A 15,748-nucleotide genomic window follows, 5' to 3' on the forward strand; every position below is an offset into this window, starting at 1 on the left:
CTAATAATGTGTTTAGTGCCTCTGCTCTACCTCGTAGTTTGTTGTGTAGTGCCTGGGGTCTTAAAAGCTTGCAAACCACCACCCAAACCACAACTATTGGTCTCTATTCACCTGGTACAACAGAGGAAGAAAGACAGTCAGGAGTAGCGGGAAGAAATGGAATGCGTGGCTAATAACCTCCATGAGCAACTGTCTCCTTTGCCCTGATCAAATATTTTTAATGGCAGTCACTGTTATTTTTCATTTTCTTTTCTCCCTTTTCATTTTTACATTTCCTTGATTGAAAGCATGCACTCCAATTATTTGGATGATAGATTAGTCATCCACAAAGCAGTACCTTCCAAGCAGGGCCAATGTTTGAGTTTGAAACAGTTTTCTTGGTAGCATTTACGCCCTCCCGTCCAGAAAACTGAGTCTGTATATGACTTTGATGGACTTGTGCTGTCAGCGTGCAGAGGAAACTGTTGGGCCAGCCTGCAAGAAGCACCTTCTCTGGGCTATGACCCTCTGCCGTGACATCTGAGTCCCTTCCACCTGGCCCCTCCTGTCTGCATCTGGCTCTTCTCAGTGCACGATTAGAGGCCTGTAACCTGTGGGTAGGAGCCCTGGTAGTGCAGTGGTTAAAGCACTTGGCTATTAACCAAAAGGTCCATGGTTTGAACCCACCAGCCCCTCTGTGGGAGGAAGATGTAGCAGTCTGTTTCTATAAATATTTACAGCTTTGGAAACCCTATGGGGTAGTTCTACTCTGTCCTGTAGGGTTGCTAGGAGTCAGAATCAACTCTGCAGCAGTGGGTTTGGTTTGTTTTTTTTTTTAACCTGTGGGCTCTGCCAGGCTCACAGTGCTTCCACAGCTGCTCTGTTCTCAGGACTGTTCCCAGAGCCCAGTCCTGAGGCACCCCAGAAGACAGCAGCAAGGCCTTTGCCTCTCAGGCCTGATGGGGAATATGAGGTGTTTTCATCATGGAAACCTATACATAATGAACAGGGCTGGCTATGGATGGCTGAGTGTCCCTGTGCCTTTCTTTCAGGGGCAATGTGCAGTGGACAGAGCCCCAGACTTTGTTCCCGATGCTCACCAGTTTGGCCTGGCACAGGACAGCCATTTTGTGTTTCCTTTCGATCAGTCTGCTGTTAGAAAGAGGTAGGTATTATTCTACCATCGTTATGAGGCATCTATTTGCTAGATGTATGTGGGAGGTGCCTTCAGCAACAGTCTTTTCCAAAAGAAGTTTCTCGTGATCGTCTTTAACATGGAGTGCTCGACTTTCAACCAAATGGCAACAGTGAGAAGGCAGAGAGATAGAGATTCAGGCAGTGGTTAACGTGAGGGTTCCTGTTGTTCCTATCTTTACCCCTTGATGATGGCTGGCACATAGGTAGCTACCAAAATCAGTCTTCCTTCCAGAATTCCAAGCCCCCTGGATCTATCATAACCCCTATTCTCTTTTAAACATTCACTGATCTGGTAAAATTGTCTACCCAAACTCTTTCACTGTGTCCCCAAATTCTTGTGCCGCACCCACACCTCTGCAAGGACCCTCCGCCCTGATACCTGTCTGTCTCCATGAAGCCTTACCATACCCCGCAAGTTTCAAGGCCTAGCTAGCTGAGGTTCCCCAACTCCACAATTCTCCTCTCTCCTTCTTCACATCTCCAGCTCCCCTGAAGTCCATGCCTTGGGACACTACCTCCTTGTCACTGTTGTCTCTGAATCACCACCCCAGTCACCTGCCTTCAAGCATTGGCTCAGTGCCTTTTTTTCTATGCCTCCTGCCATCACTCTCCATGGACTCTGGAGCCGTTTGACACCTGACTCTCAGATCCTCAGGCTCCTACCCACCGAAGGTCTTTTCCTTCTCCTCAGCCACCTTTCCCTATGACTATACCCTTGGCTTCTCCATAAGTGTCTACCCCATGTGCAGCATCTCTGCTTTAAGCATCCTGTTAGCTGGCCTCTGCCCTCTCGTCCTTTTAGCTCTCTTCTCTAATTTTCCGACTCCGGCAGTTCTGCAACCACAGCGTGGCCTCTAAGCTATTAACCCTGTTTCTTCTCACTACCGTCAGCCCTCTTTTCTTGCCGCACATCCTAATATATCCCCTGTGCAGACAGATTCCATGCCATTATTATAACTGTTCCTTCACAAACTCCCTTAGCCTTCTCATCTCCTCCACTATTGTAACCCCAGGCTCCAACAGTCTGCTTTCTACAGGCCAGAGCCCGAACTGGTGATCCAAGCTAGGGAAATGGACATCTCCGTCCTGACGGGCTGAGCTTAAAACAATGACCACACCTCTCAGATGGACCCTCTAAACACGGGAGTCAGTTGCATTTCCTAATATGTTCATATTTTTTTATTTCCCATACTGACTTATTCATAGCTTCTCTTCATATCTCAAAACTCCTAGTCATCCTCACAGCCTCTCTTTGTACCCAGCTGCTAACCTTATCTCACTGAGAAGATTGAAGCTATGGGACAGGAACCCCTTCACATGTTTACAACCAAAAAGATCCACCACCTGCCTTTGCTCCCAAGTCACTCTCTCTTCTCCTACTACTGTGGACAAAGGGTCCTGTTCCTAGCAAGGCCACCCCTCACCTGTCCTCTGGGTCCCATAGCCCTCTCCTGTTCAAGGCCACCAGCACCATCCAGCTCCCCCTCATTAACAGGTGATTACCATCAGCACAGACGTGACCTGCTCAACAGGAAGTGCAGTAAACCCTTGTGCAGAGGCTGTTCTCCATATTTAGCACATGTAACTAGTTTACTTCTCATGATTATCCTATGAGGAAGGTGTTATTGTCCTCATTTTACACTGAAGAAAATTGAGGCACAGGGAAGTTAAGTAATCTACTCAAAGTCACACAGCTAATGAGAGGTAGAGCGAGGATTCAAACCTGGCAGTCTGCCACCAGAGTCCATGCCTGTAACCATTATGCTATACTCCATCTCTATCAGTTTCTAACTTTTCAAACAGAAACTCCCCACAGCATCCCCCCCGCCACCCCACCCCCCCATGCACACACACAATATACCAACTCGGTTTCACAGTAAAACTCTGTGAAGGAGTTGCTGTCAGCGTGTCTGCCCCTTTTTCACCTCTGCCCATCCAGTCAGCCTACCCCTCACTCCACAGTCTGCTCTCCTTGGAGTTATCGAAGACCTACATGTGACCACGCTCAGTGATGACTTCTCTGTCCGATGCTCAGCAGCATTACTCACACTTGGCCTCTCGAGTTCTTTCCTGATTTTCCTGCTCTTTCTCTGTCTGCCCTTGTCAGTCTTCTTGGCTGGCTCCTCTTCCAGCAGAGAGAGCCCCAAGGCCTCTTCCACATATTCTTCTGTAGTCCTGTGGCCTTAAATACCACCTAGATGCCCCAATGCCCACCTCACTAGCCCTGACCTCCACTAAAGTGTATAACCAACTGGTTATTCGACAGCCCCATGTAGATGTAAATAGGCACCTCAGTTCTAACTCACCAAAGCAGAATTCATGATCCTCCCCAAACCTGCTGTCCTGGTCTTTTCCATTTCCACAGACATCCTCACATTCATCTGGTTGCCCAAGGCCCAAATCTAGAGGTTATTTTTTATTGTTTTCTTTTTTTTTTTCCCCCTCACTCTCCAAATTCAGTCTGTCAGTAAGTACTATTGCTTTTTCCTCTAGAACATTTAAGAATTAGTTTAACTCCTCGTTTCCACTACCACTGCCCTCTAGTCCAAGCCAGCATCTTGTCCCTGCTGGATAATGTAACTGCTGCCTGGCCGGCCTGCCTGCCTGTCGCTGTCACTCTTGCCTGATCCAATTCATTCCTCATACATCAGACTGAAGGAGCTGTTTAAGATGTAAACCAAACCATACCAACCCCACGCCCTTCCTAAAACCCTGGTGTGACTTCCCACTTCACCTAAAGTCAAATCCCCTGACCCACTGTAATCCAGCCATATCTCCTTTTCTCTGTTCCTTTGAGCTTTTGTAACCTTGCGCTTCCTTCTGAGGGAAGACTTCCCAGATTCAGCCTTCCTTCCACATCTGTGGTGGTTCTCCCACATGGTCACCATTGGGGATGCTGGCTTGTCAACCATTATTAAGCCCTTTCTTCCAGTATACTCTGTATTTCTCTTTAAAAAAAAAAAAAAATGCTTTTTCTACTGAACTTTGTGTGGTTTGCTCCTTCTTGTCATTCAGATATGAAATGAAACATCATCTTTTCAGAAATGCCTACCCTGACTACTTAATGTAGCCACCAGTTCCCCTCTGCATGACCTGATCTTAACTCTCTGCCCAGCACTCTGCGCTTCCGGATGTATTTCAGATATTAGTTTCAGGAGAGATGAGATCTTGTTTTGTTCACTGCTTTATCCTTAGCTCTGAGAAGAGGTCCTGGCATATGTAGGTACACAGTAACGGTCGGTCAGTCGGTCGGTCAGTCAGGTTGGCTCTCTCCTTCCACTTCCTTTTTAATAAACAAATGTTGAAACAATTATTGAGTTCTCTTTTTGCAGTTATGATAAAAATTAAGAGTGAAAGCTGATTCCTTTCTGAATGCTGAGCTCGTTTTCTCTTCCAGGCTTTCAGTTCAGCTCAGGCTTCGAACATTTGCCTCCAGTGGTCTGATCTACTACATGGCTCATCAAAACCAGGTTGACTATGCCACACTCCAGCTCCATGGCGGCCGCCTCCATTTCATGTTTGACCTTGGCAAAGGAAGGACAAGAGTCTTCCACCCCACGCTGCTCAATGATGGCCAGTGGCACACGGTAAGTTGTTCAGAGTTTTGTGATCACCTGCTCTGAGTTTTATTCTATCTGTAACTTTTGTTCACTCCATTTCACTGAAGTGGAATGAGTCCCTTGGATGTCTAGTCTGCTCTGAGTCTGGTATCTCCCCCATAGAACATAAGCTCCATAAAGACAGGGCCTTTCCCTGTTTCTTGAAATATCTTCAGGGTTTTGACGGTATTTACTGCTGACACTTCACAGGCACTCAGTAAACACTGGCAGAAGGAATGAAAGGTACCAGAAATGCCTTCTACTTGATAAGGCATAAATAAAATCCACTGTGGCATGAACAGACCAGAGCTGAGCTCATGACATTTGCTTTCTGATAAATAGGACTCTGGGAGACTTTCTGTTCTGAAGTGTGCTTTACCCAAGCCTGTGTCTGCACTTCTGCAAGGGTCAGCCCTTTTCGACACCAATTGCGTGAAACTCTTACCCATCCTTAGGATTTAGTTCAGGTTATTACAACTGTAATTAACAGGTATTGCAAGGAAACATCTGTTAATGCTTCCTCAGGTTCCTTCAAAGTCATGGATGCTTTCATTTTGCTTTAGGTCAAGACAGAGTACTTGAAAAGAAAGGGCTTCATGACTGTTGACAGCCTAGAATCCCCAATGGTGACGACAGTGGGAGATGGCACTACGTTGGATGTGGAAGGAAAGTTCTACCTGGGAGGGCTTCCCGCTGAGTACAGGGCCAGAAACATTGGAAATGTAAGCAGCTTTTCTGTCTGGGGGCCCATTTTACCTTTAATGTGGCTGTGTTTATTTTGCACAGGAAAGTAGTTCTTCACATAGTTATGGTTGAGTCACCTTGTTCGAACCCAGGGCTTGGCTGCAACATGCATGTTCTTTCAAACCGTGTCCCCAGATTGTGTGTCACGGCTTCTCCTTAATTCCTGACCAGACTTTCCTGCCTATCAGTTTATGAACATTTCCATTTCTGTAGCCACTGAGCATAGTATGAATGAGGAAGCCCATCAAATTTATATTTATAGATTAGTAAACTCAGCATTCTTGATTTCCAAGATATTTAATTAAAATAACAGAAAACACTTTTACTGCATTATCAGCCAAAATGTTCATATGGTAGCTCTAAATTAGACATTCATGTTAAGTACTATAGCAACTTTAAAGAACAAAAAGATATTTTAATTGCTTTGATGAATGAATCAAATGTGATGAAGTATAGGAAAAAATGCATCCTTGCCCTTCGTGTATAATCACCACATCTACTCAAATGTGGCGTTTGGTTTAGATCACCCACAGCATCCCTGCCTGCATTGAGGAGGTGACCATTAACAGCAAGCCGCTGGACAAGGGCCGCCCAGTATCTGCCTTTGCAGTGAACAAGTGCTATGCAGTGGCCCAGGAAGGAACTTTCTTTGAAGGAAGTGGATATGCTGCTCTTGGTATGTATTACCAGCAGCCTCAAAAGAAATGGTTGGGATCAGCCTGCACCTCTCCTTCACTCTTTACTTCCTATGGTGGCTCAGATAGTTGCTCCCTGGCTGGAGCTCTGGCCCTTGCTGGGCAGCCCTTCTTTTCTGAGCTGCAATTTCACTAGTTTCTTCCATTTTCCTTCCGCCCTGGGGCTAAGAACAACCGCCTGCTATTGCTAATATCCCCAATTTGACATCTCAGCTTTTTTATCACCTGAATAGAAATTGTCTCAATTAAACTCCCACTTTTGAAAAGACTACTGTGGACTCTGACTGATACATTAAGTAAATGATGGTAACCAGTATGTAAATACTGGCAAAATAAAATCAACCCTTGAATACACGGTGGGGGATTATATGGATCAAATGCTGTTTGTTTCTTGGTTTATTTGTTTTTTTCCCCCAACACTGCATGGGTAAGACTGCTGAAAGATGGAAGTATCCATAGAGCAAGGCAGCATTGGTACTTGTCCAAAATGTAAGCCTGTGCAGAGTGCCAAATGCTCACTCAGCAGTGGTTGAAAGGACATGCCTGCTCTCTATCTAGTCTGGCTTTTCCCAGCAGATTGCACATGCCAGACATTCTGTAAGAGCATTGTTTCACCCGACAGATGTGGAAGCTGAGGCTTAGACGGTGGAAGTGACTTGCTGGTGGTGATAGAACTGGATCCAGAGGAAGAGCTGGAACTAGGTCTCCTAAGCCTCAGTCAGGAGCGGAAATGCACAGCCCACAGCCTGCCTGTGAGCTGAGCCATCCTGAGCCTGGCAGGCTCAGCTCTTACTCTGTGTTGTCCTTGTGTTTTTCAGTCAAAGAAGGCTACAAAGTCGGGTCAGATGTAAACATCAGCCTGGAGTTCCGTACCTCCTCGGGGAACGGCATCCTCCTGGGGATCAGCAGCACCAAAGTGGATGCCATTGGATTAGAGATTGTCAGTGGCAAGGTAGGTGCTTAATCTCAGCGGCGTCCTCCTGTGCCCTGGTGTCAGACACAGAAAGGTGAGAAATAGTAAACATACCTAGATCCAATTATCTACTATAATAGAGTGGAGAAAGGGTTCAATAAATATTTAAAAACAGGTAGTCCTAAAAAGCTTTTCAAAAGAAACTTCTTTTATAATTTTGAAATGAAACTTACAGCAAAGTTGCACCTACAGTAGTTTTCCAGCTGATGCCCATCCCTCCCAATATATGTTTAACTTTTGGGGGGGGGGAATAATTATAGATTCATAAGAAGTTACAATGAAATATGTACAGGGAGGTCCCCATCCACCCTCCTCTCACCACCCCCTCTCCCAGTGCTAGTTAGCATCTTGCTCAAATCGGTGCCTGTTTTCAGGACAATAGGACCTGATTGGTTCATTGAGAGTGTCAGTGCATGCCACCTGATAGCACCTGTGAAAGAGCGTTTACTGATTCCCTTCTGACAGCCCATTGATACTCTGCCACAGCAAACGGGACCACAAAAATCTAAGCCTTGCAAAACATGGGAGGGAGGGGGTAGAGAATTGCAAGTACATAGTTGTATCGTTCTTATGCTGTATGTGAAGCTATTCCATATTAGTTGAAGGTGGACTGTGAAAAATTAAAGATGTATATTATAAACTCTTGGGTAGCCATTAAAAAACTAAAAAAAAAAAAAAAGACTTCACCAAAAGAGTAAAAAGACAACCTACAGACTGGGGGAAAAAAATTGGCTAAGACAAATCCGATCAGTGTCTAATGTCTAAAATCTACAAAATACTGCAAAACCTCAACAACAAAAAGACAAATAATCGAATTAAAAAATGGGCAAAGAACATGAACAAGCATTTCACCACGGAAGTCATTCAGGCAGCTGATACACGAGGAAATCCTCAGGATCATTAGCCAGTAGAGAAATGCAAATCAAAACCTATAAGGAGATACCGTGTCACCCCAACGAGGCTGACATTCATCCAAAAAACACAAAATAGTAAATGTTGGAGAGGTTGTGGAGAGACTGGAACACTTATACACTGCTGGTGGGAATGTAAAATGGTACAACCACTTTGGAAATTGATTTGGCACTTCCTTAAAAAGCTAGAAATAGAGGTGGGGCCAAGATGGCTGACTAGGTAGAAGCTACCTTGGATCCCTCTTGCAACAAAGACTCAGAAAAACAAGTGAATCAATCACATACATGACAATCTATGAACCCTGACCATCAAACACAGATCTAAAGAGCTGACCTGAGTGACAGAGACTAAGAACGAACAATCACGGAGAAGCAATGACTGCTTTCAGAGCCTGGAGCCAGCGTCCCAGTCAGAAAACATTGGCACCAGGCTTTGGACTGGGAGGAGGGGAGCTGAGCACAGCATCCTGAGACAGCGCAAACATGGGTCGTGGCCCTAGCTCCCAGAAGTGACCTCGGGGGAAGCCCAGCCAGTGCATGCAGGCAGCACAGCAACGCGGCTGACAGGAGGAGAAGTCACCGGGAGGCAGCAACTGATTTTGGAGCCTGGAGTGTGGCATCCCAGCCAGGGAACCTTGGCGCTGGGCTTTGGACTAGGAGCGGAGGAACTGACCAAGGCTTCTGAGACAGCACAAGCACAGGAAGTGGGCCTGACCCTCGGGGGCAATCTCGACCCAGCCAACGCACACAGGCTACACACCCCTCGGGAGACTCAGATAAAACAGTCATCACCAAACAAGATAATTAACTTTGTTTTTTTTATATTCTGGGGTGCTACTCTCTCCGATTTATCTGATCCCTCCCCTCCCCTTCCCAGGCGGCTTTGTTAACATTGGAATTTCCTGAGCCAGAGAGTGAAGTGCTCTGCAGTTTTTCTTTTCTTTTTCTTTTTGTCTTTTCCTAACCCATTCTCCTGGCCTGAGAGAAGCAGCTACAAAAAACCCAGGGACCAAAAATCCTTCCCTAATTGGACTAAAAATACAGTACCAGCGTATGAGATCCACTGTCTTGGGCTTTCATCCCTAAAGGGAACAAGGTGGCTATTATAACGCAAAGGCAATTCTGATAGGGATCTGACTGTAATTGTTTTAGGGGATTACTGGAAAGACAAGTTTCCCAGGTCTCATATCTCTGCTTATTCAACAGAGCCCTCACTGACCCACAACAGGGAACTGAGGGCTGAAGCTCCCCCCAGACCACCTAGCCTCCTGTCTTAGGTGTCTGAGGAAGGTGACACCCACCAATCTGTAGAGGTACTTGCATTGGGGGCCTAAGGTACAGCTGCAGAGCCCACCCACCAAAGTGCTTTAGGAAAAGAGACACACTTACCTCACTGGCACTTGGGGGAAGCCTGTCAGCATCCTGCCCCCGTGGAGTGTGACCCCCTGCTGCTACTAGAATCTGGTGCATACAACTATCACCGCTACTCCTCTAGGTGCATAGATGACAGTCTGCACCACACACTTGATGACCCAAAATCAGATTCTACTCAAGAATAGTGAATGGACTCTTAGGCTTATATATCTGGTAACGGCACAAACCAGCTGGTAACAGGACATAAGTGACTCAAGGGCTACAACAATCAAGACAGCGCAATCTAGTAGCCCATCTACGTATATTGAAAGAAAACAAAACAAGATAAGACTCAGTGAGCAAATATAGAATAAATCACTACAATATCTTAGTAATGGCTCAGAGACAGCAGTCGATATCAAACCACATAAAGAAGCAGACCATGATTGCTTCTACAACTCCCCAAACTAAAGAATCAAAATCTTTCCCAAATGAAGATACAGTCCTGGAATTGCCAGATGCAGAATATAAAAAAATAATTTACGGAATGCTTCAGGACATCAGGGATGACCTCAAAAATGAAATAAGGCAATCTACACAAAAAGCCAAGGAACACACTGATAAAGCAGTGGAAGAAATCAAAAAGATTATTCAAGAACATAGTGGAAAAATTAATAAGCTGCAAGAATCCATACAGAGACAGCATTCAGAAATCCAAAAGATTAACAGTAAAATTACAGAATTAGACAACTCAATAGGAAGTCAGAGGAACAGACTCGAGTAATTGGAATGCAGAGTGGGGGACCTGGAGGACAAGGGAATTGACACGAATGTAGCTGAAAAAAATCAGATAAAAGAATTAAAAAAAATGAAGAAACCCTAAGAATCATGTGGGACTCTATCAAGAAGAATAACTTGCGAGTGATTGGAGTCCCAGAACAGGGAGGGATAATAGAAAATACAGAGAGAATAGTTGAAGATCTGTTGGCAGAAAACATTCCTGACATCATGAAATACAAAAGGATATCTATCCAAGGTGCTCATCAAACCCCAAATAAGATTGATTCAAAAAGAAATTCACAAAGACATATTATCATCAACTTGCCAAAACCAAAGATAAAGAGAAAATTTTAAAAGCAGCCAGGGATGAAAGAAAGGTCTCCTACAAAGGAGAATCAATAAGAATCAGTTCAGACTACTCACCAGAAACCATGCAGTCAAGAAGGCAATGGGATGACATATATAGAGCACTGAAGGAGAAAAACTGCCAGCCAAGGATCATATATCCAGCAAAACTGTCTCTCAAATATGAAGGTGAAATTAAAACATTTACAGATAAACACAGGCTTAGAGAATTTGGAAAAACCAAACCAAAGCTACAAGAAATACTGAAGGAAATTGTTTGGTCACAAAATCAATAATATCAGATACCAGCATAACACACGGTCACAGAACAGAACATCCTGATATCAACTCAAATAGGGAAATCACAAAAACAAATTAAGATTAATTTTAAAAACAAAAAAAAACTCTCAAAACAGTGAATCATTGAAGGCAATATGTAAAAGATCGCAATAATCAAAAAGAGGGACTAAATACAGGAGGCATAGAACTGCCATAGGGACAGGGAAACAAGGCAATATAGGACAATACAAGTTAGGTTTTTACTTAGAAAAATAGAGGTAAATATTAAGGTAACCACAAAGCGGTATAACAACTCCATAACTCAAAATAAAAACCAAGAAAAATATAACTACTCAGCAAACATAAATTCAACTACTATGAAAATGAGGAACACACAATTTACAAAGAAAAATGTCTCAGCACAAAAAAGTAAGTGGAAAAATGAAATTGTCAACAACACACAGAAACAGGCATCAAAATGACAGCACTAAACACATTCTTATCTATAATTACGCTGAATGTAAATGGACTAAATGCACCAATAAAGAGACAGAGAGTCTCAGACTGGATAAAGAAACACAATCCGTCTATATGCTGCCTACAAGAGACACACCTTAGACTTAGAGACACGAACAAACTAAAACTCAAAGGATGAAAAAAATATATATCAAGCAAACAACAATCAAAAAAGAGCAGGAGTGGCAATATTAATTTCTGACAAAATAGACTTTAAAGTTAAATCCACCACAAAGGATAAAGAAGGACACTACATAATGATTAAAGGGACAATAGACCAGGAAGATATAACCATATTAAATATTTATGCACCCAATGACAGGGCTGCAAGATACATAAAACAAACTTTAACAGAACTGAAAATTGAGATACACACCTCTACAATTATAGTAGGAGACTTCAACACACCACTTTCGGAGAAGGACAGGACTTCCAGTAAGAAGCTCAATAGAGACACGGAAGACCTAATTGCTACAATCAACCAACTTGACCTCATAGACTTGTACAGAACACTCCACCCAACTGCTGCAAAATACACTTTTTTTTCTAGTGCACATGGAACATTCTCTAGAATAGACCACATATTAGGTCATAAAACAAACCTTTGCAGAATCCAAAACATCAAAATATTACAAAGCATCTTCTCAGACCACAAGGCCAAAAAAGTAGAAATCAATAACAGAAAAATCAGGGAAAAGAAATCAAATACTTGGAAACTGAGCAGTACCCTGCTCAAAAGAGACTGGGTTATTGAAGACATTAAGGAGGGAATAAAGAAATTCATAGAATGCAACGAGAATGAAAACACTTCCTATCAAAACCTCAGGGACACAACAAAAGCAGGGCTCAGAGGTCAATTTATATCGATAAATGCACACGTACATAAAGAAGAAAGAGCCAAAATCAGAGAACTGTCCCTACAACTTGAACAAATAGAAAGCGAGCAACAAAAGAAACTCACAGGTACCAGAAGAAAAGAAATAATAAAAATTAGAGCTGAACTGAAGGAATTAGAGAACAGAAAAACAATTGAAAGAATTAACAAAGCCAAAAGCTGGTTCTTTGAAAAAATTAACAAAATTGATAAACCATTGGCCAGACTGACTCAAGAAATACAGGAAAGGAAGCAAATAACCCTTAAAAATAAGAAACGAGATGGGCCACATCACAACAGACCCAACTGAAATTAAAAGAATCTTATCAGATTATTACAAAAAATTGTACTCTAACAAATTTGCAAACCTGGAAGAAATGGATGAATTCCTAGAAAAACACTACCTACCTAAACTAACACAATCAGAAGTAGAACAACTAAATAGACCCATAACAAAAAAAGAGATTGAAAAGGTAATCAAAAAACTCCCAACAAAAAAAAGCCCTGGCCCAGATGGTTTCACTGCAGAGTTCTACCAAACTTTCAGAGAAGAGTTAACACCACTACTATTAAAGGTATTTCAAAGCATAGAAAATGATGGAATACTACCTAACTCATTCTATGAAGCCACCATATCCCTGATACCAAAACCAGGTTAAAAAAAAAAAAAGACACCACAAAAAAAGAAAATTACAGACCTATATCCCTCAAGAACATAGATGCAAAAATCCTCAACAAAATTCTAGGCAATAGAATTGAAGAACATATCAAAAAAAATAATCCACCACGACCAAGTGGGATTTATACCAGGTATGCAAGGCTGGTTTAATATTAGAAAAACCAAAAAAAAAAAAAAATTTTTTTTATTTTATGCAAGGCTGGTTTAATATTAGAAAAACCATTAATATAATCCACCATATAAATAAAACAAAAGACAAAAACCACCGGATCTTATCAATTGATGCAGAAAAGGCATTTGACAAAGTCCAACACCCATTCATGATAAAAACTCTCAGCAAAATAGGAATTGAAGGAAAATTCCTCAACATAATAAAGGGCATCTATTTTTTTTATACAGCCAACATCACCCTAAATGGAGAGAGCCTGAAAGCATTCCCCTTGAGAACGGGAGCCAGACAAGGATGCCCTTTATCACCGCTCTCATTCCACATTGTGCTAGAGGTCCTAGCCAGAGCAATTAGGCTAGACAAAGAAATAAAGGGCATCTGGATTGGCAGGGAGGAAGTAAAATTATCTCTATTTGCAGATGACATGATCTTATACATAGAAAACCCTAAGGAATCCTCCAGAAAACTACTGAAACTAATAGAAGAGTTTGGCAGAGTCTCAGGTTATAAGATAAACATACAAAAATCACTTGGATTCCTCTACATCAACAAAAGAACATCAAAGAGGAAATCACCAAATCAATACCATTCACAGTAGCCCCCAAGAAGATAAAATACTTAGGAATAAATCTTACCAAACATGTAAAAGACCTATACAAAGAAAACTACAAAGTACTAGTGCAAGAAACTAAAAAGGACCTACATAAGTGGAAAAACATACCTTACTCATGGATAGGAAGACTTAACATAGTAAAAATGTCTATTCTACCAAAAGTCATCTATACATACAATGCACTTCCGATCCAAATTCCAATGACATTTTTTAATATGATGGAGAAACAAATCACCAACTTCATATGGTAGGGAAAGAAGCCCCGGATAAGTAAAGCATTACAGAAAAAGAAGAAGAAAGTGGGAGGCCTCATTCTACCTGATTTTAGAACCTATCATACAGCCACAGTAGTCAAAACAGCCTGGTACTGGTACGACAACAGGCACATACACCAATGGAACAGAATTAAGAACCCAGATATAAATCCATCCACATATGAGCAGCTGATATTTGACAAAGGCCCAGTGTCAGTTAATTGGGGAAAAGATAGTCTTTTTAACAAATGGTGCTGGCATAAGTGGATATCCATTTGCAAAAAAATGAAACAGGACCCATACCTCACACCATGCACAAAAACTAACTCCAAGTGGATCAAAGACCTGAACATAGAAACTAAAATGATAAAGATCATGGAAGAAAAAATAGGGACAACGTTAGGAGCCCTGATACAAAGCATAAACAGAATACAAAACATTACCAAAAATGACAAAGATAAATCAAACACCTATGCTCATCTAAAGACTTCACCAAAAGAGTAAAAAGACCATCTACAGATTGGGAAAAAATTTTCAGCTATGACATCTCCGACCAGCACCTGATCTCTAAAATCTATATGATTCTGTTAAAACTCAACCACAAGAAGACAAACAACCCAATCAAAAAGTGGGCAAAGGATATGAACACGCACTTCACTAAAGAAGATATTCAGGCAGCTAACAGATACATGAGAAAATGCTCTCGATCATTAGCCATTAGAGAAATGCAAATTAAAACTACGATGAGATTCCATCTCACTCCAACAAGGCTGGCATTAATCCAAAAAACACAAAAGAATAAATGTTGGAGAGGCTGCGGAGAGACTGGAACTCTTATACACTGCTGGTGGGAATGTAAAATGGTACAACCACTTTGGAAATCTATCTGGCATTTTCTTAAAAAGTTAGAAATAGAACTACCATACAACCCAGAAATCCCACTCCTTGGAATATACCCTAGAGATATAAGAGCCTTCACACAAACAGATATATGCATACCCATGTTTATTGCAGCTCTGTTTACAATAGCAAAAAGCTGGAAGCAACCAAGGTGTCCATCAACGGATGAATGGTTAAATAAATTATGCTATATTCACACAATGGAATACTACGCATTGATAAAGGACAGTGACAAATCTGTGAAACATTTCATAACATGGAGGAAGCTGGAAGGCATTATGCTGAGTGAAATTAGTCAGAGGCAAAAGGACAAATATTGTATAAGACCACTATGATAAGATCTTGAGAAATAGTATAAACTGAGAAGAACACATACTTTTGTGGTTATGAGGGGGGAGGGAGGGAGGGTGGGAGAGGGTTATTTACTGATTAGTTAGTAGATAAGAACTACTTAAGTGAAGGGAAGAACAATACTCAATACACGGAAGGACAGCTCAACTGGACTGGACCAAAAGCAAAGAAGTTTCCGGGATAAACTGAATGCTTCGAAGGTCAGCGCAGCAAGGGCAGGGGTTTGGGGACTATGGCTTAAGGGGACTTTCAAGTCAATTGGCAAAATAATTCTATTATGAGAACATTCTGCATCCCACTTTGAAGTGTGGCGTCTGGGGTCTTAAATGCTAACAAGCGGCCATCTAAGATGCATCAATTGTTCTCAACCCACCTGGATCAAAGGAGAATGAAGAATACCAAGGTCACACAATATCTATGAACCCAAGAGACAGAAAGGACCACAAGAACCAGAGACTTACATCATCCTAAGACCAGAAGAACTAGATGGTGCCTGGCCACAACCAATGACTGCCCTGGCAGGGAGCACAACAGAGA

General features: G+C 42.3%; 1 protein-coding gene across 1 annotated transcript in view; it reads left to right on the forward strand.

Moving 5' to 3' along the window:
• LAMA1 (laminin subunit alpha 1) overlaps positions 1-15,748 on the forward strand; it is a 194,307-nt gene that overhangs the window by 175,090 nt on the left and 3,469 nt on the right. The window contains exons 57-61 of the mRNA XM_049901444.1: positions 1,032-1,144; positions 4,574-4,763; positions 5,339-5,497; positions 6,042-6,195; positions 7,033-7,166. Of these exons, the coding sequence (XP_049757401.1) occupies positions 1,032-1,144; positions 4,574-4,763; positions 5,339-5,497; positions 6,042-6,195; positions 7,033-7,166 (750 nt within the window). The remainder of the gene's footprint in view (positions 1-1,031; positions 1,145-4,573; positions 4,764-5,338; positions 5,498-6,041; positions 6,196-7,032; positions 7,167-15,748) is intronic.

This window comes from Elephas maximus, chromosome 11 (genome assembly GCF_024166365.1).
Source record: "Elephas maximus indicus isolate mEleMax1 chromosome 11, mEleMax1 primary haplotype, whole genome shotgun sequence".
In the NCBI taxonomy this organism is placed as follows: Eukaryota; Metazoa; Chordata; class Mammalia; order Proboscidea; family Elephantidae; genus Elephas; species Elephas maximus.